The sequence below is a fragment of the Morone saxatilis genome, unplaced genomic scaffold (assembly GCF_004916995.1).
Source record: "Morone saxatilis isolate NCDOM2014 unplaced genomic scaffold, NCSU_SB_2.0 Contig19, whole genome shotgun sequence".
Taxonomy (NCBI): Eukaryota; Metazoa; Chordata; class Actinopteri; family Moronidae; genus Morone; species Morone saxatilis.
In genome coordinates, this window is record NW_023339751.1 from 10,262,421 (window position 1) to 10,288,002 (window position 25,582).

Consider the following 25,582-nt stretch of genomic DNA (forward strand, 5'->3'; position numbering starts at 1 on the left):
GTGGGAGGTGCGAAGGCTTCCCATCTGTGTGGAATGAGGTGTTATATTCCCAGCGGGATGCCACAAAGAGAGACGAAGAGAAAAGAGAGGGGGGGATGGATTTAAAAAGATGGAAAGGAAGAGGATGGTCGCAACAAAACTCCTTTTGAAGTGTATATTTTTAATGGATCCTCTCCCCTGCGCTGACGTTATTTTCACAGAACGCTGAACAACAACAACATCAGCAGCATCCCCGTCTCCAGCTTCAACCACATGCCCAAACTACGAACCTTGTAAGTCGCACCTAACCCACCACAATGCTCTCTCCTTCTCTCGAAGTATTCTTTAAAATAAAACCATATTCCACAGTAGAGAAAGTGCTGAAGTCCCATAGATCTCAATGGGAGTAAATGTCATTCCAGGCAGTGTTGGGAGGCAGCCATAGCCACAGAGCACCACAGAAGGGTCTGTAGCAATGCCAGGGGCCATTATCCCCTCCATCTAAAGCACACACCATAACAACTGGCCCAGATAGACGCAAATAACCCCAGAAGCCTATTGTGTATTGTGCATTGTACATGATTACTAAATCTGAAATTATGTACAAATTAAAACAATTATGCCTGCTGAAACTCGTGACTCCCCGTGGCCACACTTCTTGCAGTGGTTCCCCACTCCCAGTGGGGTTATATTATATAGCTTTTCTGTTTATGTGAACACTGTGTGTCTGTGCACATGGGTTTGCATCTAGCATACGTGTTCCAGAGGTCCACACCACACCACAGCAAGAGTTATTCTGGACAGGCACAGCATTCCAGGAATGCCGTGTTGGGTTTAGAAAAAAGTCCTCTTTAGTTTTCTTCCTTTTTAGAATGTGCCATTTACAATCATCCATGTAGCGTATCATTTAGTGCATTTCGCCACAGAGATTGGATGTGATGAGTGCTAGGAAAGAATAGACACTTTTACCGCTATTTTGGTCTTCAGCTGGTGTTAGTTTGGATTGCAAAGAGAGGGTAGGCAGAGTAGATCTTTTATTGCATCCATGCTGAATTTCTGTCTCTCTTTTAACAGCCGTCTCCACTCCAACAATCTGAACTGTGACTGTCACCTGGCCTGGTTGTCCCAGTGGCTCAGACAGAGGCCTACAATTGGTTTATTCACCCAATGTACTTCCCCTGCCGAGCTCAGAGGACTCAATGTGGCAGAAGTACAGAAACACGAATTCAGCTGCTCAGGTAAGACTTGTGGAGTTACTTTATATTATATTAAACTTAAAGAGAGATAAAACAAGAACATTGAAAAGTATTGTTTCTTTTGTCATTTACATGTTCAGTGGACAGGCTAGTTTATAGCATCTCAAAAAGGGATGAAATGGCAATCTTTTTGTTGCACATGGGTACTTTGAACAAATCATTCATGCCGAAAACAAACTCCTGTTCTTGCTAGAAGATATTCTCCTCCCTCTACTCCCATTGTGTATTTGTGTCAGTGTATTCACCTGGCAGCCACCTGACAGCTCCTCTGCCCCCGGGCAACCCCACGGCTCTCCTCTGGCCCTTTCATGTGTCTCCAGCTTTCAGGAGCTGGCAGCAGAATGCCAGCAAAATGCCATGACATATATATAAAACACACTGCCAGAGCAAAGGCTTCCCCCACTGACAGTAGTACCCCTCTCGTCAGTCATTATTATTCATGGCCTATCACCTCCTCACACAAGGATTATTGTGGCTTTGAACTTGCTGTTTCTCTCTTGCTGTGTGTGTTGTGTGTGTGAGAGAGAGAGAGAGAGAGAGAGAGAGAGAGCATGTGCATGTGCATGTGGGCGTGGCATGCCGTACATTGGGGTTATCATATCAGAACAATGGAAAAACAGCATGAGAACCTCCACTCCCCACAAGGCCATCTCACTCTCAACACCAGCTGCAAGGGGTGTTTGTGTCTATGTTTGTGTGTGTTTGTGGGTGTGCGTCCCTCTCGCTCCATGGGTTGTGATTTTTATGCAGCCATACGGCGTGACAGCACAGATCATTAACTATTCATCGCCCAGGGAAAGAGACTCAAAGCGTGGGAGTGTAACGATTCCAGTTATGAAAGGGGAGCAGGGGGTGTTGGGGAAACTTTGGGGTCTGGTAGGATACAGATTCAGACATTGTGGTTTTGCATGATGGGGAATTTCAGTTCATGCTGACAACTTCCATTGTGTTAAAGATTTTAATGGTGTTTTAAGAACGGCAGTTTGACACCGATTGGTTCTCTGTGATTCTCAATAAGTCATTCACACTATTTTGGCAAGATACACACAACAAGATGCAAATAAAATCTATTGCTCTGTATTCCTGCCTATCTGTGCACAAACACAGTCATGCATTCACGCAAACACATGCACACATACAAACACACACTCCCCAGTTCCTTCTAGAGTGGATGAGTGACCAGAAGTTGAACTCCCAGTGAAGGACTCATTAGGGACTGGTTCGCTGGCACACACACACACACACACACACACACATACATACATATATTCCTTTTTTTTTTTGTATTTTCAATGTTCAGCACTGTGATTGTGCGTGCACTTAGTTTGTGCTGTGACCAGGCCAGGCCACCTGCGGGGGATTTGGGGCGGGGTGGCGCTGTGTTGGAAGAGAGGAAGAGGGAAAAGAGAGGCATGTTGTTGTGAGAGGCAGGAGAAGGAAAATGGGGTACAGTGCGTTATTAGTTTCAAAATATGATGAAATTCTGCAGCGCTCTCTGCATCATAACTCACTGACTATCCCAGTATTTCGTCTGGAAAGTGTCTCAATATTGTAAAATTTTGCCAGTAATGAGCAGAGTAACACATTTACTGCTTCACTTTAAAGCAAAATATCCCCCCCTTTCAAGGCAGTTGTTGGTCAAATCACATTGAAGCTGAACAATCTATCTAAGGCTCATTGTTTCTGTTTTAAAAAATAACTGATTTTTTACTTTGCATCTATGAAAAAAAACAAGTGAAAATTGCATTTTACAAATAACATTTGCAGAGCAAACACTTACTTTATTACTTTTTACATTTAAAGGACAAGTGTTTAGGATTCAGTGGCATCTAGTGGCAGTTGCAAATTGCAAACATTTGGATACAGCTCAGCCTTTGAAGTGTTTTGAAGAAACTACATTGGCTGCAAAACTCACGTAAAACGCTAAATCCATATCTATGCTGTGTTTGGTTTGTCTGCTGAATAGTTCCTCCTAAATGTTACACACTGGACCTTTAATTACTTACTCTGGTGTATAACCAGCAGCTTATTCGCTTTTTCTCTTATCTTTCTACGACTGGATGCAGTTTCTGAGCTCTTGCCACAAAATGATCTGTTTATTTTAAAAATGTGAACAGCAGGAACTACAAGTTTTAAAAAAAAAATAATAAAAAATAAAATCTGTGTGCAAATCAGTATCTCTTAGTTCCTTTTGAGAAGATCAGTAAAAAAAATTACAGCCCAGTTTTATCCTCATTACTCTTTGACCTTAGTTTGTCTAAGTGGCCTCCGCTGTGATTTTATTGAGCAAAACACGTAAACCCTCTTTGCTCCCCTTGATCATTTACAGGAGAAGTAACTAAAAGTTAGAAGCTGTTTGCGCCAATTTAGGGTTATATGACAGAAAATTAATGACTATTGTACTAAATTACTGCTCCTGAGGAATAATAAATGAAGTAAAAATATTATGTTTGAAATGAGGAATGAGTAATAAATTGCTTGAGGGGTGGAATAAAATACGACTCCTGTAGTGGGAAGCAGGGAAGAAATGACTATATAAAGAGGGAAAATGGGGAGAGAACTGGTGAACTGTGGTGCTGAAAGAGAATTTGAGGAAAGAGACAAATGGGAAGAAGCCAGTGATAACATTTGGAAATAATGAGAGAAATGAGGTGAAGTGAGGTTAAATGTAAAGACTTGCGAGCAAATGGACAGGAGGTAATGGACTGCAGTGACAGTCACTGGCAAAGATATGGGAGTGAAGAGGCTGAAAATGGGGACGCTAAGAGGAGTGAGAGGGAGCAGAAAGAGCAGCTGGAGGAGGGGAGAGTGATAGAAAGGTGAAAGCAAATAAAACAAGGGAAATGAGACGGGAGCAGAGTGGTAGAAACAGCGGATGGGAAAGAGATAATGGGGAAAACAGCGCTAGGAAGAACAGGGGACGAGCATACATCAAACAGCTTCACCTCAAGTATACCTGTCAGTGAGCTGTCATTGTTAAGGCCGCTCCAGCTGTGCTCTGCACTCTCCCTGATCCCAGGCCTGTCAAATATGCCATGTTAGATCAGAAGGGAGTTCTTCTCTGCCCTACACCTGATCCCAGATCTGTCAAAGCTCTGCCATCCCAGATCACAGGGCCTCAGATCACGTGGATTGAGCGACTGTGCAAGTGTTGTTTCACGCTCTTGGTACTATTTGTTGTGCTTACACGATTCCCAGATCTGTCAAAGCGTCTCGACCCTTCAGGTAATTGAGTATGATTGGCCAGATACATGAAGTCTGACCTATTGCTTACAGGCTAAATGGTCCTAGAGCTAGAGCCAGTAATTTCATAGTAAAGCATAATGTTTGGCAGTGACCTGTCTCTGTTTTAGGGAGTGGAGTTTTGAGAACTGTGCTTTCTCTGTCACTGACTTTCACCATCACTCACTCTGTCTTCCTCTCCCTGAATCTACCCTCCCTTCACTCTCTCTCACCAACATTTTCCACACAAGCTGAGCGATAGATAGGAAGGTAATCAAATATTCATGGTTCGAAACTTGGATTAGTAATGCTGTGTAAATGAGGCCATTTAAAAGTCTGTTTTATTCATTTTATCTGGGTTAGGCTTACATACACACATATTGTACACACACACACACACACACACACACACCGCATATACCAAACAGGGCGTGCTGGCAGTGCAAGCGCACGCTCTTCACCATATCGTTGACAGTGCCGCTGCTATTTGAACAGGTATCTAGAGACAGCATGATGGGTTGTGTGCTCTGTATGCAAATTGAAAAGTTGAAGTGTTTTAGAACAAATGGAAGTGAAGAGGTGGGGGGTGTAAAGCTGAATGTGCAGAATGGCATCAATTCCACCCAGAGAATGCAGACTCAGGAGGAAAATTTGTGGCAAGATCAATGGATGTTATTGGGAGGCCTTCAATCGCCACTCCAACTCTATTATTCATGTCTTTCTTCTCCTCTCAATGTACTGTGGCACTCCTTTGATAGATAACCTAGTTTCTTGCCCATTGATTCTCAAGGATGTACGGCTTTACAATAAAGTCAAAAGTAGGATGTTTCATTTCTTTTTTTCTCAATGTCAAAACATCCCTGGGAATGTGCAATCATTTGCAATTCAGTCCATAAAGCGCAAAGGGTTGATGACATGAACAGCAGCGGAAGAGTTTGAGCTCCACGTGATTGCAAGAGCTGCTCCATGTCACCGCACAAATCCTTCCGGCAAACAATCTCACTCTGTAATCCTGCTTAGATTTGTGCTGCTCTCATTGAAATAAAACCAAATTCACCTGTACTCACACACCTGTAGGAGCTGCATATTCCTCTCTTCTTATTGTATTTTCTTTCTGTTTGTGGCTCATGTAGTTTTTTTCTCTCTTCTTCTCTTCTCTGCAGGTCACCAGGAGTCTTCCAGCCTGCAGCCGTGCAGTGTTGGCGGAGGCTCCTGCCCAGCCATGTGCACCTGCAGTAACAACATTGTGGACTGTAGAGGGAAAGGTCTCACGGCCATCCCAGCCAACCTGCCCGACAGCATGGCAGAGATGTAAGCACCTTGTTTAATCAGTTTCCTGCATCTTTTCTTTTCCATAGGGAGTGCTGTCATATTGGCCTACTCGGCATGTTAGAGAACATAAGCTACTGAACCCTTAGCAAATATACAATATTAACATTTATCATTAGCCAACAACAGATTATAGCTATCATTACACCACATTCAAGGCTGTAATGGTGTCATGAATTATACTGTAGATAATGCTGTATAACCAACTCAACACTTTAATAAAACATCGTCTTTGCACATGTTTTTCTGTCAGTAGATCTGACTGAAACCTATGCAAAGTGCACTTACAGCTTCAACAAAGCAAGGTGAAAGGGAAAGAGTAAGCAGGGGCTACTGAGTTGTATTTATTGTTTGAATTAATGTCGTAATGACAATAAAAATACCTTGTCTGGCCTAACAGTATATATTTGGTTCTGCAGTAACAATCTAAACTTTTAGTATATAACAATATAACAACATTAGTCCCAAGAGGATAATGTGAGATTAAAATTGCAGATAAATTTAGCTACAAAGGGAATACATGATTTTTACATCGATCAATATTTATGTAATGCCATCATATTCACAGCCCTATGTAGATTTGCTGAAGGACTGCTCAGATCTGTTAGGAAGTTTAGTCTTCAGCACAGTGAAACTTGAGCAGCAGACCCACAGTGAAGAAGTGGATCTCAGAGAAATGCAGGGACATCCACAGCTACATTGTTCTTTGAAGAATGGCACCGCAGGGCATTTGTTTGAGTATGCGCATTAAAGATGCGAATGTGTTTCCATATGTACTGTATCTGTCTGTGTGTATATGCTTATGACGGGGTTTAACAAGGCTTGGAGGATTTCAGCATGCATGTTTTATGCACATATGCTGTTCTAGCTTGCTTTTCTCACCATGCATCACCCGGCAGGGAGACATCCATCCATTTGCTTTACACTGACAGACACATGCAGACTTAGAGCAGAGTTTAGACTGAGACTGAATGCTCTTATCGGCTCAGATGGCTGTGAACCGCGTGCGAGCGCTTTGCTAACATCCCTCCCTCAGTTTATCAGTGCTCTAACATCTGTCTGGGCATTAACTGTTTACGGCCCACATGCTATCAGTGTACTGTAATTCCCGGGAATGCACGACTAGACTTTTCAAGGTAGTGCTTTTACTCTCGTTATCTGGGGTTTAATGCCCCTGGCAAAAGTCTGCATGACATGGTAGAGCAACACCGTGATTTATGCACGGTGAAAAAAAGGGAGGATGAAGGGAGAAAGCCAGCGGTCGCATTGCATGTTCTTCCAAGGAGCATGTGTGTAGTTAGGAGGACACAGCAAGTTTCTAGGTCTCCTCCTCCCCATGGGGTCTGTTTATAAATACCCAGCTAGTATGGAAGTCACAGATCCCATGTTCCCCAACAACCCTGACCCATTTCTAGTGCAGTGGTGTGCTCAATTTCCAAATTTGGACATGCAGTTCACACTTCTGTGTGTTCCTGTCTAATTGAATGACCACCCATGAAATATTGAGTTATTTTAAATCATTTAAAAGTCTTCACACATCCTGCGTATTGACTTTTGAGATGTAAATAATTCAGCCTCAGCCGTGCATTTTGCCATGTTTTATGGTTTGTAGACCTCTTCAGCATGTCCTCCAGTTGTAATGTTCTACAAGTGGAGAATCTCTTAGAGACTGGTGTGATCTATGAGCCCAATAACCAGCGAGCAGCACTAATGGGAGATCAGGGAGACGGCTGAAAGATAGCTCTACCATGCACTGGTTTTATAGACAAGAGATTCTCTCTGCACAACAGATGAGTAAAGACTTTTTAAAAGTCTCCCTGCCCTTCACGTCTAATTGGTGCTTAACCGTGTCCTGCTAATAAACTCTACTATGTTCTGATTCATCTTTTACAAGACCAGGGTGAAACACTGGCTTACATCATGCACATTCCTCCTGTACTGCCCATCAGAGCCTTACCTTAAAGGTTATATTCCCACAACGCTCTTTCCTTCACTCTTTCTCCTCCTCTCTTGATTGTTTTTTACCTCCTTCACATCTCTCTGCGTCTTCTCTTCCTCTTTTTTCCGGCTCGCCAGATCACCACAGGCAGGTTCGAGAAGGCAGATCAACGGTGAAGGAATAAAAAAGGGAAAAGGGGGGGGTATTCTGCTCAGTAATTTGATGCAGCAGGTTTGATCTGTGCTTGAAGTTCATTATAAAATCAGTTTCAATTACAGCAAGGCTGGCTGCTGGGTATCAAGGCTAGCCTAATGCCTTGTTAATGAGGCACTCGGAAACTCATACACACACAAACACACACATGCTGCTCTCATTATGTACAAATCGGAGACCTGCAACCTCCCTGCCCTGCTCTCCCCTAATGAATGCCAGTGTTGTGTTTATGGCTGTGGGGATGTGAGCTGGTTTCTGTACTCCTCTTGCGAGACCAGGCCCAGTTAGCCTAAACACTACCACAACAGATTATTATGCACCATAGTCTCTGTCTGTAATGACTGAACTCTACCATAAAAGTCCCCCCCCCAATCCTTCGGCTTTCATCTGCTGCTGCGGTCTTGCCATCCATTTCTGACTCACGCACTGGGTGAATACCCAAAGGCGTAATGTGTTTCCCCTTAATGAAAACCATGTTCAGACCCTAATGAAAAGGATGAAGACCATTGATTGGGCTGACACAAACACCAGCTCACAGACACACACAGACACCCACATACAAATGTTTAGTCTGATAAATTGGATGGGAACCATTGATTGTCCGTCCGAAGGCAACTCTGAGAGATTGTTTCTTTTTTCTCTACTGATTGGACAGAACAGCCCCTTTGTTGATTGGAGGGATTAAGTCACTTGCACATATCGATCTGAGAGGAGTGACAACACAAAGGCTAAAAAGTTGTCAGACAAGCATTGTGTGCCCATGTCTGGCTCAGAGGGTTTTTTTATATGCTGACACACACCGGAGTACTGCAGCACGTAGGCATGCACGTACACAACCAACACTGAAACACATGCAAACAGCATGTAGAGTGCCAGACTGGTTTGGACCAGTCAGACAGACTGGTTGATGAGAGAAGGCGCTAAAGCCACTTGGCCCACCACTCTGCCGCATGGTGAGGGCAGAGGAACCACAGCACTGTCACTCTGCTGTAAATCCACGGACACATTGGGACAGGCAGACAAAAACAGACAGAGAGAGCATGTACACCACAGGAATCTGTGGTCTGGAATCACTGCTATCCTAAGAATGTCAATTGCGCTCCTATATCGCTCCATAAATGTAGGCCACTCCTTTTGAAGGGGAAAGATGCTTGATTGAAAAATTTGGAAACTCAAAACTGTTAAGTGGCTGTGGCTAATTTCTAACAAAACATTCACCCCCCATTCAACCCCCAACAGACATAAACACAGCAATGCAGAAAGCCTCAGAGACATGTAGTAAATCTGAAATGTGGAAATGGTCCTGCACCAAGAAATCACATACTTAAGAGGGTAATGGTTAAATCTATCAACAATGTTCTGTTCGCCAAAGAGGTTTTCAGAATTTTAAATATTTCTAATTTTCCTGTGGTGACAAAAAGCCTTTTTAATGATCTTTAGATTCCGTTGTAAGCCACTGGGCTACCACACCTCGCACAGGCCTATGCCTCCTGTTCTGCAGCTAGTTCCTCTGCTGGGAGGCAGCATAGTAGGACAACCAGACAGGCCCACAGCTGGCTCCCTCCGGGCCCCGCTAAGCCTTGTTAAGGACAGTTTTAAAAGCTGTGAAGTGACCTGCAGATAAACAGCCCTCTGCCAGCTACACCAGGGAATTGGTCTGGGACTGAGCTGGGTCCTAAGTAGCAGCCGGCCCGAAAACACACAGACATGCATGCCCACACTAATGGGGTTTAGTGATGTCTGTTTCCTTAGGACCATCTGAGACTGATTAGGCTTTCTGACTGTGCTGAACTAAATGACCAAGTGTATGTTTGTCTGTATGTTCATTTCATTCTTTTGACAGTGTTTTATGGCGAGTTTTTGCCAGACATTTTTCCTGTCATCTCTGCTTCAACAGCTCTTAGGCTCACATGAAAAAGTAAACTAAAAGAAGTAATATTTCACCAGGGTGCAAAGGTTTCAGTGGACACTTTGCAGACACCCAGAGGATAGAGACAAATTTCACAAGAACAAGTGAGATCATTATTGATTTCAGGATCTCATATGAGAACGAAAGTGCTGGACACTGTAAATGTTATACTGAGAAGAAATATTACTTTGAGTTGAAGACCTTAACACCCTCCCACAAATTGAAACAGAGCCTTTTCCCCTCCAGTCCTTTTCCACAGCACTTTAGTATTCAGACTGTTTATTGGTTCTGAGGATGTTATGACTCCAACATGCCTGGACCTATTACAGCTGGGGAATAGATCTCCGCTAATATAATCAGGCCAATCACCAAGGGTCAAAGGTAATGGGAGGATTACTCAGCTCTGTTGTCATGGAGAAGTCTATTGTTTGGTTAACTGATGGTATCTCCTCTGCTCTCCTCTTTTCTCTTCTCCTCTTTTCTCCAGACGTCTGGAGCAGAATGGGATTAAGTCTGTTCCTCCAGGAGCCTTCTCTCCCTACAAGAAACTGCGTAGGATGTAAGTACAGCAGTACACTCACCTCGGGGCTAAATAATACAGATGAGAACAAGAAGTTGAGGGCTGGAAAAAGAAGGGACAATTGGCAGACTTCTCATTCCACTCCTAAGGAGCATGAAGTATTTATTTTGTCTGCGCCCAAAGAACATATTCTTGTTCTCAGGCTTGGGGTGGCATGGAAAGCAAGCACTCAGAGGCTACACGAGCATAATAACAGCTCTCGTCTTTCATTGCTGCGCACTGGTATTCCCCTGGCTAGTGCTGTGTCCAGTCTGTGTTGTGCCTGCGTCGGCAAACTGTAAACTGCGGCTGGGATGATGATGAGGGGACAGAGAGTGTGCTGGAATGAGGGCAGACGCCTCGCTCTCTCTGGGAGTGAACAGTGACAGGCTGGTAGTTGAGACTGAGTGGTTTTTCACCCACTGAACCAGCTGTCCGGTCACCGAGCCAGCACACACAAGTCGGCCAAGCCCATAACACCAACACCTCCAGACCTGACCGACATAGCAGTAGGGAGACGGAGGAAACGGAAGGTCAGGGAGTTTCTCTGCCCTTCTTAAAGGATTCCTCATTGTTTTATCATCCAACTCCAGGGACAGTTTGAAGTTCACATGAGGTGAATACAGAGCAGTCGACACACTGAGGCAGCTGCTGTTTCACTGTGAAATCTCTATGGAAATTAATATTTATAGTAGAAAATAAAAAATAAAAAACAATACAATACAACGTATTGTAAACAATAGCCTAGTATTTTTTTCAGGGATGGGACTCAACCAGGTCAGGTTTCTATGTTTGAGTAAAGGAAACCCTTTAACTAAACAAGTGTTACACAATACACTTTTACAAAAGGGTCATTAATTGTTATTGAAGATTATAAAAACTTTCGTGGTTTTCATAGAATATATTGAAAACAGATTTAGTGGCAGTTTGACAGATTAACAAACGTTACACTAGTTAACAGAAATGGAGCTAAAATGAGTAACTGCTATCTTATTGTAGCTTTCCTGACCCTGGACTTGCAGGAAATTATTATTTATTTCTACAAAAATAAAGTGTATGTGCAAAAACTATGAATCATGGAGACTCAACAAGGCCAGGGTTTCAAACTAAATAAAACTCTAATGAAAATGTACTCTGTATTCTGAACAGAAACAACATTGAGCAGCTGCTATTTTACTGTAGTGGCTAATCTGCATGAATTAATTGCGAACCTTTTGCAGTCAATTAGGCACTTAAAGATTTCACATTTATTTAACAAACTATAATAAAAATATCTAAGCTTAACTGCCTAAAAGTCATCCAGAAATATATTTTTAGGAAATAATTAGGTTTTCATAGACCATATATAAACCAGACTTAATGGCAGTAAGAATGTGTTGCTCTCCTCCATCTGGTTTTCCAAATGACCTGACCTGCTACTGTTGCTGCTGCTGATTCTGCATTTAGCAACAACAATGCATGGCTGCATGTCTGTGTTGACCCTCAGGGCCTCTGTTGATTCAGCTGGCTATGTGCCCTCACTGGCCAGGCCTGTCCCGTGTCCAACACCCTCAGTGCGCACTGTGTGTAGACAGCGTCAATACATCATGATGAATATGGTCTCTCTCCAGGGTCATGCTCTGCAGATGTTCACATACACGTTTTATACTTAGTGGTAGGTTTTTCTAGCATATTATGTATGGGACATGGGTTATATATATATATATTTGATTATAAAGCAAGATTAGGTAAGTTGATGTTATATATAGGCTTTTGTGAATGTGTTTGTTTATTTGCAGTGTGCGCAGCTATGTGTGCAATGCCTCTCCTGACCCTGCGTCTCCTCTCCTCTCAGTAAATGCCAACCGCACACATTCTCTTTCACCTTGTCCCGGTTTGGATGACCTACACGTGAACCACTCCTTAAGACAGGGACGCAGTAACAGCCCTCACACACCAGCACATACACAAACACACCAGTGTCTGAGTTTACAGAGACACACCAGTGCACATGTTGGCTCCTTCGCCGCGTTTTCATTTCCAGGAAACCTCAGTCGTTTGCAAGAAGACAAATGGGTACTTATTTAACTGTTACCCCCAAATGAGAAAATATCCCTCTTTCTTACCACATGATGATTTTCCTTCAAAGGTATCCAGTCGACTGGAGTTCAGTCCACATACTCCATTAACTCTCTCTCTCCATCTGTCTTTCTCTCTTTCTGTCCCACTGTTCCTCATTTACGGTTGCATTTACTCACATAGACACACAGACACATAAACACATAGCCATACAGACACACAGGCTTAGTGGTTATCCTGTGGGGAGAGGCCTGTGGATCCTATTAACAACGGCAATGTTCAGAGGCAGCCTACTGTATTTCGCTTTGGATTTCAGCCCTGCACCCCATTTTTACTTACACACACTCTCACCATGATACAACACAGCGCCGGTTGATAGGCCACAAATAACACAAGTAAATGTTTTGATTGGCTTTAAGACTCTAGTCTGCTCCATTTCATCAAATCCCTTGAAGGGACGCACCATCAAATATGGGAGAGAGCTGGAACTCATCTTCGTCCAGCTCACACTACATTTGCTTCCTCCATGCTCATCAGAGACAAGCAGGGGCATTACATCCACCCCGCCTTCCTATGAGGGTGACACCCAGGTGACAGTTGGGTCAAACCTCCCCACAGGAAAAGGACTTTTTCCGCCAAATCTCCATTTTCGTGACTAATTCTTTGGCCTTCTTCTTCAACACAGAGACCTGAGCAACAACCAGATCTCAGAGATAGCTCCTGATGCCTTCCAGGGCCTGCGCTCCCTCAACTCCCTGTAAGTGGCCCTCTGAGCTGAGTTTGTGTGTATGTGTACATGTAAAAGTATAAATATCCCCTCAGTTGTCAATTCCCGTGTCTAAAGCAAGTCTGTGTTGTGATTTCCCAGCGTGCTGTATGGAAATAAGATCACCGACCTGCCCAAGGGGGTGTTTGACGGCCTCTACGCCCTGCAACTGCTGTAAGCAGAATACACACACACACACTGCAGATACAGTGTAGACATATACTGAATATCAGCCATGCTTTAATCCCACTCAGTGAGGGAGTCATAACCTTCAAATAAACTTTGTACCTGTGCATAGTTTTCTTGATGGAATGCATAATGAATGTATGCATAAAGATACTCTGACAAGCTGCTTCCCTCCCTCTTTTCCTCATTCTCTCCTTCTTTCTCCCTCCTTCTTTTTTCCTTGTCTTTCCCCTTCTCTTAGGTTGTTGAATGCCAATAAGATTCACTGCGTTCGTGCCAACGCCTTCCAAGACTTGCAGAATCTCTCGCTGCTGTCGCTCTACGACAACAAGATCCAAACCGTTGCCAAGGGCACCTTCACTTCACTACGGGCTATACAGACCCTGTGAGTCAAACACTCACATAAACATACTGCCATACACGCTCTGACACATACTGAGCCGTCACCATAAAACATGAGCCAACACAGGAGTTGTTTACGCGCAGGTTTGTGTAATAACACAGGAATGGAATTATGAGGTGGAGAGGAGAGTAAATCTATCATCTTCACAAACACACGGACACACACAGCTTGTGCGGCCAGATCAAGATCAAAAACAGCACACACCGCACCCACTCCTTCCACCACTGTTACCCAGATAGCACCAATTCTTTCTGAATAAATGCGTCCCTTTTTATTTCTTTTCCAATAAACAAGGCAAACCACATGCTGTTATCGATACAGACCCCACACTGTGTCGTCTACCACGTCTGAAACTCAGTGCATGACATATGCAACAACAAGACGTATAAGACACCTGTTGAAGATGTTGGATAGTGTTGCCCCTTGGATCACACACACACACACATACACACATAGAGGGCACTGGGTTTAAGGATCACAGTCTAAAACAAGCTTCTTGTTTTGCCTGCATTCTGAGGAAGGGGTAAAAATACATGTACAGCTTCATGTAGGGTGGTATGGTTAAATTCAGTATGACGATATCAATAAGCAATATCTATTTAGACTAATTTGCCAGTTTATAAGGTAGTTATAGTTAAAATAGAAGAGATAAAAAGAGCTGCCTACAATACATGATCCTACAATAAATCCCATCTTCATGAAGTTATAATGTTTTAGAAACTAATTTTATGGTCATTTTGATGCTGTAGTTTGTGGTGATTTGTATTGAATTGCACTGAGAGCTGTTTCTAATCTTTTATAGACCAAATATTAGAAACATCTCTCCGTATAACGCAGTATAATTCACCAAAAAAAAAGTTTTTGAGTAGTTGGCCCATCATTCATTTTTAATTAACACATGTTTACAGCATTAAAGAAATAGTTTGATATTTTCATAGATTCATTTCATTTCATACATTCATAGATATTTGCATAGCACCAACAGAGCCAGGCTGGCTGTTTCCTCCTGTTACCAATCTTTACACGTCAAAATTTACACTCACTACTTGTCATTCTTGGGCTTGATCAGTTTTCATGTGTTTACCCCTCTCACTCTTTCTTCCTTTTCTTCTACTATCTACTTCTCTTACCATTTTCCCTTCTTTCCAATCCACCTCTCTCCCTCTCTCTCTCTCTGTTCTTTAGTCACCTGGCCCAGAACCCATTTATTTGTGACTGTAATCTGAAGTGGCTGGCAGACTACCTACGCTCCAACCCCATCGAGACCAGTGGGGCCCGCTGCGCCAGCCCTCGCCGCCTTGCAAACAAACGCATTGGACAGATCAAGAGCAAGAAATTCCGCTGCTCCGGTAGGCCGGTGGCTCAGTGTCACTGTCTTCAAATGTCTCCCTCTTATTTCTCTCTGGAGCTCTCTATCTCTCAGACAGGCTTTGTTGTTTTTATTCCACTTGTTTCTCGCTGCTCTACTCTTACCTTCTCCATTTCTCTCCGCTGGGAGTGGCTATTATCTCTGCATTGTTCCCCTACCTCTTACCACATTTAATGAGTGATCATTCCTGGCAAAAGGTTTTATTCGGCCTATCATTTGCTGTGCCGGTGCTCCTCAATCAATATCTCCCCAGATGAACTTGGGGCCAAGGAGAGAGGGATCGTTCGCTGTTTCTCCATTTCCCCTCCATATTACCACATTGTGAGTCTGGTTTCACATTCAAACCACAGTGGGCTGAGATCACCAGTCGAGGCTGGTATAAGGGCTAGAGTTTCTGTACATGCCCACCATTCCTCTGCCCTCTGCTAATCTCATGCTCCCCTTCATCTCCCCTTGCCCACTCATCGCTCTCTGCCTGGCAGTCTCAGGTTTCCTTTACATCCCCTCACTCCTCTGCACTTCACTAGTCAGGCCCCACCATCCCCACTCCCTCCACCCTGTGCCCACTATTGTGTTTATGCACTGTGCTACGCCGTCTGGCACTCTGCACTGCTGAGGTTTCACACTTCTTTATAGCCTCATTTGTTTGGCTGGACCTAGTGAAGAAGGGAGTCCATGTGTTTTTCTCTTTCTTTTCTCTTTCTTTTTTGGTCTTTTTTGGTCTTTTTTCCTTCTTCTTTTTTCTTTCTTTCTCACTGTCTCCCTCTTTCCCTCATGTCACTCTTCCTTAGCAACAGCCAAATATTTACCACCTTTTAACATTACGTTACTTGTTTCTCTACATTGCCATACACAGAGATAGACCTTCTATGTTTAATTGTCATATACCTTAAGTCATGTGTCGTCATATATAAGCTCTATATATGACTGTTCTGAAGCATAGCGTCACCACAGCTATGCAGGCCAGACTTGTCTCACTGACATCCGTCCCTCTTTCTTTTCCCCATCACAGCCAAAGAGCAGTACTTCATCCCAGGTGAGTGGCTTGTGAATGTTCACACCTATCATTGATTTCCTCCTTTCTTTAATTATCCATTTCTTTAATTATGCAGGATTGTAGCTGCATAAATCCTTTACTTACTGGTCATTTAAATGAAATTCTCCCACAGGTTAAAGGTAATAATTTCAGTTTACTACAACTTGGCTCTTGTTTTTGTAGTTTTGCCATCATTCGCTAATAGTAACATTTTATTTACAAGTGAATTGCTGAGAGCTAGGAGCATAGCGATGCTGCTAAAAATAAGTCCGACGGGGCAATAAACACAGGCACTTAGATCATCATACAGATTTTAAACAAACACACAGGTTAGGCAAACTAATGTGGAAGAGAAAACACAAGAAAACTACCTGTTGTTTTCTTCCTAGTTCAACTTTGGCCTGTAGTACTTGCCATAGTTATGTCCAAACAGTTTCCTTCTGCAAGGAGCAATTATTACCAACATTTCCAATACACTTCACTTTTGTTTTTACCTCCATAATTTCTTGAAATAATGGCCAAAACTATGAAAGTTGCAATAAACTGGAATCCTTTAATGGGAATGAGAATTGGATGAACCTCAGAGGAAATGACGTGTACAGAAATAACATTTAAGGCTGGCATATTGAGGTAACAAGTGTTGAAATTTGTGTGCTGGTGGTAGTAGGTAGGTATTTATATATGTAAGAACAGCTAATTGGGCCTATGAGTGACTTTATGATTAAATTTAAATGTAATATACGTGTGAGAGCGTCTGTTTCTTCTCAGCTCTGTTTTCCTAACAGTCTCAGCAGATAGAGTCAAAAGGAAGTTGCTCTTTGCTTTGGCATGAGCACAGACAGTCACTCACTGAGAGGGGCAGAAAAGGAGGGAGGGAGAGAAGGACAGAGGGGAAGGAAAGTGTGTCCTTTCTATCAGTAAAAGCTAAAGAAAATAAAGCCCACCAGAGGACCCAGATTCCTATCAGCGGATGTTTCCGGACCTCTTAACAAGAGCACTTCCAAGAAAATAACTAGGAGGAGCAGTGATGTGTGTCGAACTCCGTCCGGTTGTTGTGTGTGGTGTGTGTGAGTGGTGGTGAGTGTGAGTGTGGTGGTGTTTGTGTGTCTGTCTGTGTCTGTGTGTCTGTCTGTGTGTGTGTAAATTAATGTGTCTTTGTGTGCCAAGCTGAGATAAAGCTCTACACTGGCTTAGAGAACAAATGGGAGTACTATGTAAGCAGAAGGAAGATCAAAGCCAAATGTGATTAATGAGAATTTCACCCTCCCTGAATGATAACAATAAAAGCCTCCACAATACACACATGCATGCACTCAACACACACAATCGCTGACAGCACGGGAATTCCATAATACATTGATAATGAGGAACCAAGCTGCAGGGAATTATGAGAACTTCTACAACTCCAGCGATGACTCATTTTGCGCCTCAGAGAGGGAAAAACCTCATCCCTCTCCTATGTGTTTTCTCCAGTTTTGTTTAAATTGCCTGACAGTAAAAGTGTCGCCACCACACACTTGTGACGATGACGATGACTCAGGCTCACGAACGTCCCCTGGCTCCTCTACATCCTCAAGATCAAAGCGCTGTGCTGTACTTTCATTGCTTCCCCTGCAGCAGGAAATGCCTTTTCCTGTTGTCTGGCCTGGCGAGGGTCATTAAGTTCCTTAATGACCTGCATTACTGTGTCTATCTGCACCCTCCACTGAGTCACAGAAGTGACATAGCTTCAGAAAAAGTCTTTGCACAGGCAGCCAGAGGAAGTTGTTTCTGTGAATGCAATTCACTCCTTCACTGTCCAACCATATTCTAATAAAGTCAACGATGAGGGTTTGGGGTTTAAGTTATGGTTTCAAATGCTGCTCCATTTATTTAGACAGATTTTTGATACTCAACTGTTGGATTTAGTCCTGGTTGTTTGAGGTTTTCCTGCTCATGATTGTGGTCTGGGTGCCCCACTGTGTCCTGCTGACGTAATCTCCAAACCTCAGAGGCAGAGAGGTGCACCGACATGAGCATGCAAAAGGGAACGGGACACAAAACGATATCCTAACATCAAATGCTGAGCTGTACCCTATAAATGGAACATATGCACACACATAAGCTCTACACGCACGTATAAACACATATATATATACACACTGAGACACAATACACACACTCACAGACACACACACTGTTCTAAGTGGCTCCAAGTACTGTTCCATTATTGAGCAGCCATGATGTAACTGGCAGCACGCTTTTTGGCACGTAACGTCTATTCATAGACAGAGGAGGTGCAGGAAAACGTCCCACACTCCACTTGCTGCCTCGTTCTTGCATTTCCTCTATCGAGGCAGACGTCTTTCTGCTCACCTTTTGTTTCTGGTCTGTCTTCTTTCACTCCTTTCTTCTTGTTCTTTGCATGCATGTATGCCCTCCTTTTCCTGTTTCCTCCCTCTCTTTCCCTTCGACTCCACCTGTCTAGGCACGCTTCCTGTGCATCATTTCAACCACCTCATTCCCACCATCCCCTCTCTCTCTCTCTTGGGTGCTCTGCTTCACTGAAGATGGCAGCCCAAATCCTCTTTGGCATCCCTATCTCAATCTCTCCTTCTGCTGTTCTTTTCACCCCACTGCTCCCACTCTATCACCTCTCTAGAAATAACTTGCCCCTCGCCCTCACCCATTCATTTCTCGCCTATGAATAGTAGGAGAGCTGCAGGATGTTCTTAAGGGTGCCTAAGGTTAAAGATTACGTAGGGAAGCCGCCTTTTAGGTCACAACAGGACAAACTACTGACACACAGCTGTGGAGGGAGCAGATGCCCAGAGCATCATGGGAAAATGAGGATGATGTCATTGGTTATAAGAGTATATGTGTTTGCATTTTCTCCCTTTTAGGTACAGAGGACACCCGTCTGAATAATGCCTGTAACAGTGATCCAGTGTGTCCTCCCAAGTGCCGCTGTGAGTCCAACGTAGTGGACTGCTCCAACCTGAAGCTCACCAAGGTCCCTGAGCACATCCCTGCATCCACCAGTGAACTGTAAGGAATCAGGGAAAAAACAGGAATAAATGGAGTGAGCAGAGATAGCATGAAAAGAACTGAAAGAGAGAAAGAGTAATGAGATTGACTCTCAAATTTGATGGATTTATTTGTTTGTTTGTGGATAAACTTGCAACTTTTTCTTCACTAGTCGCCTTAACAACAATGAGATCACCACTCTGGAGGCAACTGGAGTTTTTAAGAGCCTTTCCCAGCTGAAGAAAATGTAAGTCAAACTTTCATTTTACTTTTTAAAAATAGTATATTTTCTTTTCTGACATGGGTTTTTTTTCTCCTCATAGTAACCTCAGCAACAACAAGATCACAGAAATCGAAGATGGAGCATTTGAAGGTGCATCTTCCGTCAATGAGCTTCATCTCACAGCCAATCAGATCGACTCAGTCCGAAGCGGGATGTTCCGTGGCCTTGAGGGACTGCGTATGCTGTGAGTGATGCACAAACACACACACACTCAGACATGCTGATATTTCTAAAATTCAAGATGATGTTTGAGATTATTAGGCTGAAGTGTTTAATTTCTTTCCTCTTCAGGATGCTGAGGAACAACAAGATTAGCTGTGTCCACAACGACAGTTTTACAGGGCTGCATAACGTCCGTCTGCTGTCTCTGTACGACAACCAGCTGACCACAATCACTCCTGGGGCCTTTGACACTCTGCAGACCCTCTCCACCCTGTGAGACCCTGGCATACACGCGCCTCTTCAATCAAGCATTTCAAGTTTTAATGTTCTTACAACCTCTCTTATGTTCACTATCTCCCCAGTAACCTCTTGGCCAACTCCTTTAACTGTGACTGTCGGCTGGCCTGGCTCGGTGATTGGCTGAGGAGTAGGAAGATTGTGACTGGTAACCCTCGCTGCCAGCGTCCGGGCTTCCTGAAGGAGATCCCTCTACAAGATGTGGCTCTGCCTGACTTCCGCTGTGAGGAGGGTAGGTGGTGCCAAGAAACACAGCCGCCTATTGAGATTCTCTTTCTATATGTCCTTATTTAGACCGTATCAGAAGTTTTGTTGCAGCTTCTCCACTTTAAATGAAGTAATCTGTCTTTTTGAAAGGAGATAAACATCTTTTATATTGTAGATGACCTCCACTATGTGCGAAACTAACCTGTGGATCTGACTGATGAAGATTTTAGCTGCACTCTACTCCGCAATACGTTATGAGCAAGGGCCGCTTAAAGTGTCTGAGATCATCTTAAATAATGACCGCTATTGTGCGACTCTTTGTTTACCGAATAGATTGCTACTCAGCAGTTCCTAAGCTGCTGGTCGATGCCGGGCTGAGTGGAGCTATTGAGCTGTTTGCCTTATTGACCAGTCAGCCTATTTGCACCTGAATGAATGTTAGACTTGTCTTCGGGCCTCAGGCAGCTTCCATTCTTTGCTCTTGCTGGTCGATATTACATTAGTGAGGCTCTTCTCTCTTTCGCTGTCCTATTTTACTTTTCACATTTTTCACTTCCTCTATTTTCATTGTCTCAATACCTCACCATCAGCTTGAAAGATTGTGCTGCTTTGGCACTGTCTAGTTTTAGGTGTGCTTTGTCTTTCTACTACATTTTCTTTTCTACTCCTCTTTTTTTATTACCAGGGATGACAGCTTCTTCTTTTGGCTGTTTTCCATGTTTTCCCCTACAATCCTGATCATTCCTCATCTCTCTACCTCTCTGGTATCTTTTCTGTTTTTTTCTTTTTCCCAGGCCAAGAGGAGTCAAGCTGTGTGCCCAGACCTCAGTGTCCCAGTGAATGTACTTGCCTGGAGACTGTGGTGCGCTGCAGTAACAAGCACCTCCACTCACTGCCCAAAGGCATTCCCAGGAACGTGACTGAACTGTGAGTTCCTGGCATTAATTATACCAATTGCATTCAAATCTTATCGGTTTGAGTTCTAGGTTTTATTGTTCCTTTGTCTGGCTTTAATCGAGGCAGGCCCTTGGAAGGAAACCAAAGGAGACACTATGAAATGGTAGAGAGGAGCTTAGGAGTTATGGGAGAGATAAGAATTAGTGAAAAGCAAAGAAAACAGATCTCATCATTTGGAGAAGGGAAAAGGAGTCAATAAACCCTGTAGTTATTCTCTCAGACATTCTTCTTCTGTGTTCCCTGCAGCCCTCAGGGCTAGCACTGATGTCACTCTCACACTCAGAGCCAAGGATCAGAGTGTGTGTGTGTGTGTTTGTGTGTGTGTGCATATTTGTGTGAGGACCAAAAGTCTGTCCACAGGAGCATAGGGGAGCAAGAGGACATTTTAATGAGCAGTTTTCAATGGAAAGGGGAGGGAATGGAATAGGTCTGGAACTTTCCAATACTGCTTCAAGTGGTTCAGACTAACTCTCACACACACACACAGATGCACACACACGCTGTGCAAGCCTTAAGGCCTGTCATTGTCCCAGCAGGTGTGACCAGGTGTGCCCCACTGTTCTGAGCTTTCATCTAGTCATCTGGAGAGTTTGCTACTCCATCATTATCCCAAGTGTCCTCTGCACCGTCATTACCTATCATTACCTCTGAACCCAAAGGCCCCCTTTACTAACCAGGAACCCCCCCCCACCCTTCCCGCCTTGAGTACAGTCAACAACAATAGCAGGAGAAAGCCCCTGCAGCTGCGCTCAGAGGGACCAGGCCCTAAATCAGCCATTTATCGAGGTGACAGCCCTCTGGTAGCACTTTGTGTTGGCAGTCAGCAGGCTGTTTGCATCCCTGCATGCATCATGTCAACTATGGTGGCTTTAAGATCAGTATGTTAGCACACACGTATGAACACACACATAAGTGGTTGTACCTTAGTCACTTCAAAAAGTGGGCTGCTGGGGCACATTCTGCTGCTAAAAAGAAATTTCAAATTTTATTACTGATTCAGTCCTAATAGAAGTGATATACAGCCCAGTATGTGTCTAGAATAGGGATGCTTACTAAGCCTGATTTCTTGACATGAGACAACAGTATGCACAGCACGGGAAAAAGTGTTCTGTTTCAGGATATATATTGTATCTACTGACTCATTAATGAGCTGTTTGTGTCTCTTCGTTCAGGTATCTCGATGGAAACCAGTTCAGTATTGTGCCAAAGGAATTGTCAGCTTTCAAATACCTACAACTGGTGTAAGTCTTAATCTGTCTGCCCCCCCCACCCCACCCCCATTTCACTGTGCACATCAATATAGTGAACTTATGCCAAAATGTCCTTTCAGAGACCTGAGCAACAACAAGATCAACTCTCTGACCAACTCGTCATTCTCTAACATGAGCCAACTCACCACTCTGTAAGTCCTGATCAGCCTCAGCCAAGATCTAGTATTTCATTCTAGTACTGACAGTAGGATGGAAACAACTGTATTTTGTATACACATATATGTAATTATTTTTTAATTGCAGAATCCTGAGCTACAACTCCCTGCGTTGTATCCCCAAAATGGCCTTCAGTGGACTCCATTCTCTCCGACTGCTGTGAGTTTATCAATATATACATAAATATAGTGTGTGTGTGTTCATCTTAGTATGTCAGCCTAGGATTGGGTCTTAAAATCCTATTTTTAATACAAAATGTATCTTGCCAGTGAGAGTTCTATTCTTTCCCATGCGAATCAAATGTTTCAAATGTGTCTTTGTTGTCATAATTTTGAAACGATGCTCAAAACAGCAACTTCATTTAAAACAATGGAAGTTATTTTGAAAGAAGAAAGAAGACTCACTTTCAGACTAAATGAGTTATTAAGGAGGATATTTTTACAGCTTGCACTGACTACAGAGACGCTGCAGCAGATGCTGAGAATCTTTGATTGACTCTAGAGGACTGAAACAGTCTAAACAGTTATGACAGCTTGTGCATTCACACACACACACACACACACACACATGCACAGACACATGCACAACCTACAACTTATTTTCGCTTTTTAAATGGCAGCCACGGGGCCAACAGCAGCAATGTTCCGGCTCCTACTCCTGCCCACACCTCGTCTTTAGACATCTGCCCAGTCTGCCTGTTCACCTCTAAACGCCCCGAGCTCATCACCGCCTCGCCTTCAGGGCCAAACACGCGCCCCCACAATCCGCTGTACAAAATCACTCTGACACTGATTACCAGAGAATGTTTGCCCCGCTAACCGTAATGGTTTTGACTCTGCCTCTGGGCTTTTATGAAGTTATGAAGTCTTTGATTGCGCACTCTCAGTGACCATGGGCTCCCTGTGGATGAATTGGTCTGCTAAATAACTGAGATGTAGAATGTAAATGTCTCCGACAGACAGATGACGAAACCAAACCAATCTTTGGACCTGCATCCAAAGATACAGCAGCTGGATGCCCCACACTTTAACTCAAACGTACAGTTTAGTTCTGTGAGGCAGAAACAGAGACCAGGCCCAGCAGCACTCCTTATGAGATTATGTATGCATCTGTGTGTATATGTGTGTGTGTGTGTATGTGCCTGTATGCATAGCTTACATGTTTGTCATCTACTGGCTTGGTGCCCGTTAGTATGTGTGTGGGAGTAGACATATTGGACTTCCATGTGTGCTCATAGCAGGCACACTTTTTACTACTGACAACAAAGCTTCAACAAAGCCTCTTTTTACGGCGGGATTCGACTAAAGTCCCGATCATTACGAGGCACAAAGCGTAAGAGCCCTTTTAGCGTGGAATGAGAGTGAAGCTCGGTCATCATTAGCTGATGCCGCCTTGCTAGTTCGGGTGCATTGCTTTGATCTCTAATGAAGCTGCGTCCGTTATTTCTGCTCTTGCTCACTCACGCCACCTTCACTTTTAAAATATTCCCTGTGCGAGTGTGCTAGACGCCATGTGAGGCCCTCCCCAAACACACACACACCATACAGGCTCAGAACTATATACAAGTTCAGACACACACACACATATTCGCACAGACTGTCTGGCCTACCTTATTGTCTCAGTCAGACGGGAGTCCAAATGAAGCAGAAAACTTTGATGTCTTTACTGCTGGTGTGATCAATCATAAGCCTCCCATTAAATGTCAATTGGTGCCTTGGCTTTTTTTTAAAAAAAACTAAGCAATGCTGTGGGGGTGGAACAAAACCAAAGCGACAATGAGCTCCTTTTAATAGTTTCAACTTCAAGACCTCACACCGGGTTCAAAGTTCAACTTTGGAAGCTTCATAGGAACCACAGTGAGATGCCAAATGCAAAAGCGGGACACGCTCATGCATACTCACAGACTGAGGTGCCAAAGCCTTTATAAAGCTGCACCTTTGGCTTTACAGAGCAGTAAAGAGGAGAAGAATCATTAACGCTCAGGGCTTCAAACAGACCAGGGGTCTCAGCCTGGCATGGATGTGGTGCAGTTTGGTGTGTGTGTGTGTGTGATGGTTGTGGTTTGAGCTGCAGATTAATAAGCTGCTAATTGGCCTGCTGGGTATTAGGTGTGAGTGAGCTGAGAGAGCGACAGGGCGTGGCACACCACAGTTGGGTGGGAAGCTGTGAGAAAAGAAAGTGATATGAAAGAGGGTGATAGTGGTAAAGAAAGTAAAGTCTGCAACAAGTGAAATCAAAAGCAAAATATTCTCACTGCTGATACAGTGCTGTGAGCAAATGCCAGTATCACATGATCTTCAACAACAAGAGATAAACCAAACGTGTAGCTCAGAGGAGGCACAGAATAACAAAACATTATCAACTGGTTGCAGGTGAACGAGTCTGTGTGAAGATTTTGAACAAGTTCAGTTGGACAGCCTGTGCACACAGTGCAGAACTACTTTTTAGACATAAACCATAATTTTGCCTGTCCAGAAACATCAAATGCAATAAGAGATAAGTTGCGTTGGTGAAATTGAGTGATGTAATGACATACAGCTGTAGAAAAGAAAAGTAAAAAGACACAGAGACAGACATAGAAAACGTTAGTACGAGAGCAGATCAGGTTTCTTCCTGGAGACTCCCTGGCTCCTTTCTCCCATGAGGTCTCTGCCTGGCTGGCACACTGCTGCTGGCTTCATGCCCTCAGTATCCTAACTGGTCTCCGACTCCCAGAACCCAACTACTCACTCCACACTAATAAGCATTCTCCCCTGCACACAGGCCAATTAACTTGTTGTCTCAGATGGTTACATTGTATATTTTTCCTTTCATACTCGAGCAACGGCTCTGTATCCTTACATTGACCAGCTGCACTGTCTGTATGCTTTCACCTGACTCTTCCGCAACTTAGCAGTAATTCACAGATCAAACAAAGGAGGAAGTAGGGTTTCAAAGTCTGTTTATACATCAGTTCTCTTCATCCAGGCATAGAGAGCAGATGTGTCATGTGTTGGTACTGTGGACTGAGCTGTGGTAA

General features: G+C 43.6%; 1 protein-coding gene across 1 annotated transcript in view; it reads left to right on the forward strand.

Annotated features, from left to right (window-relative positions):
* Positions 1-200: 200 nt before the first annotated feature.
* slit1a (slit homolog 1a (Drosophila)) overlaps positions 201-25,582 on the forward strand; it is a 33,752-nt gene continuing 8,370 nt past the window's right edge. The window contains exons 1-18 of the mRNA XM_035664188.1: positions 201-272; positions 1,054-1,217; positions 5,621-5,768; positions 10,335-10,406; positions 13,150-13,221; positions 13,333-13,404; positions 13,658-13,801; positions 15,005-15,168; positions 16,201-16,224; positions 19,107-19,251; positions 19,403-19,477; positions 19,554-19,697; positions 19,805-19,948; positions 20,038-20,204; positions 20,974-21,106; positions 22,309-22,377; positions 22,467-22,538; positions 22,651-22,722. Coding sequence (XP_035520081.1) covers positions 253-272; positions 1,054-1,217; positions 5,621-5,768; positions 10,335-10,406; positions 13,150-13,221; positions 13,333-13,404; positions 13,658-13,801; positions 15,005-15,168; positions 16,201-16,224; positions 19,107-19,251; positions 19,403-19,477; positions 19,554-19,697; positions 19,805-19,948; positions 20,038-20,204; positions 20,974-21,106; positions 22,309-22,377; positions 22,467-22,538; positions 22,651-22,722 — 1,901 coding nt within the window. The 5' untranslated portion in view covers positions 201-252. The remainder of the gene's footprint in view (positions 273-1,053; positions 1,218-5,620; positions 5,769-10,334; positions 10,407-13,149; positions 13,222-13,332; positions 13,405-13,657; positions 13,802-15,004; positions 15,169-16,200; positions 16,225-19,106; positions 19,252-19,402; positions 19,478-19,553; positions 19,698-19,804; positions 19,949-20,037; positions 20,205-20,973; positions 21,107-22,308; positions 22,378-22,466; positions 22,539-22,650; positions 22,723-25,582) is intronic.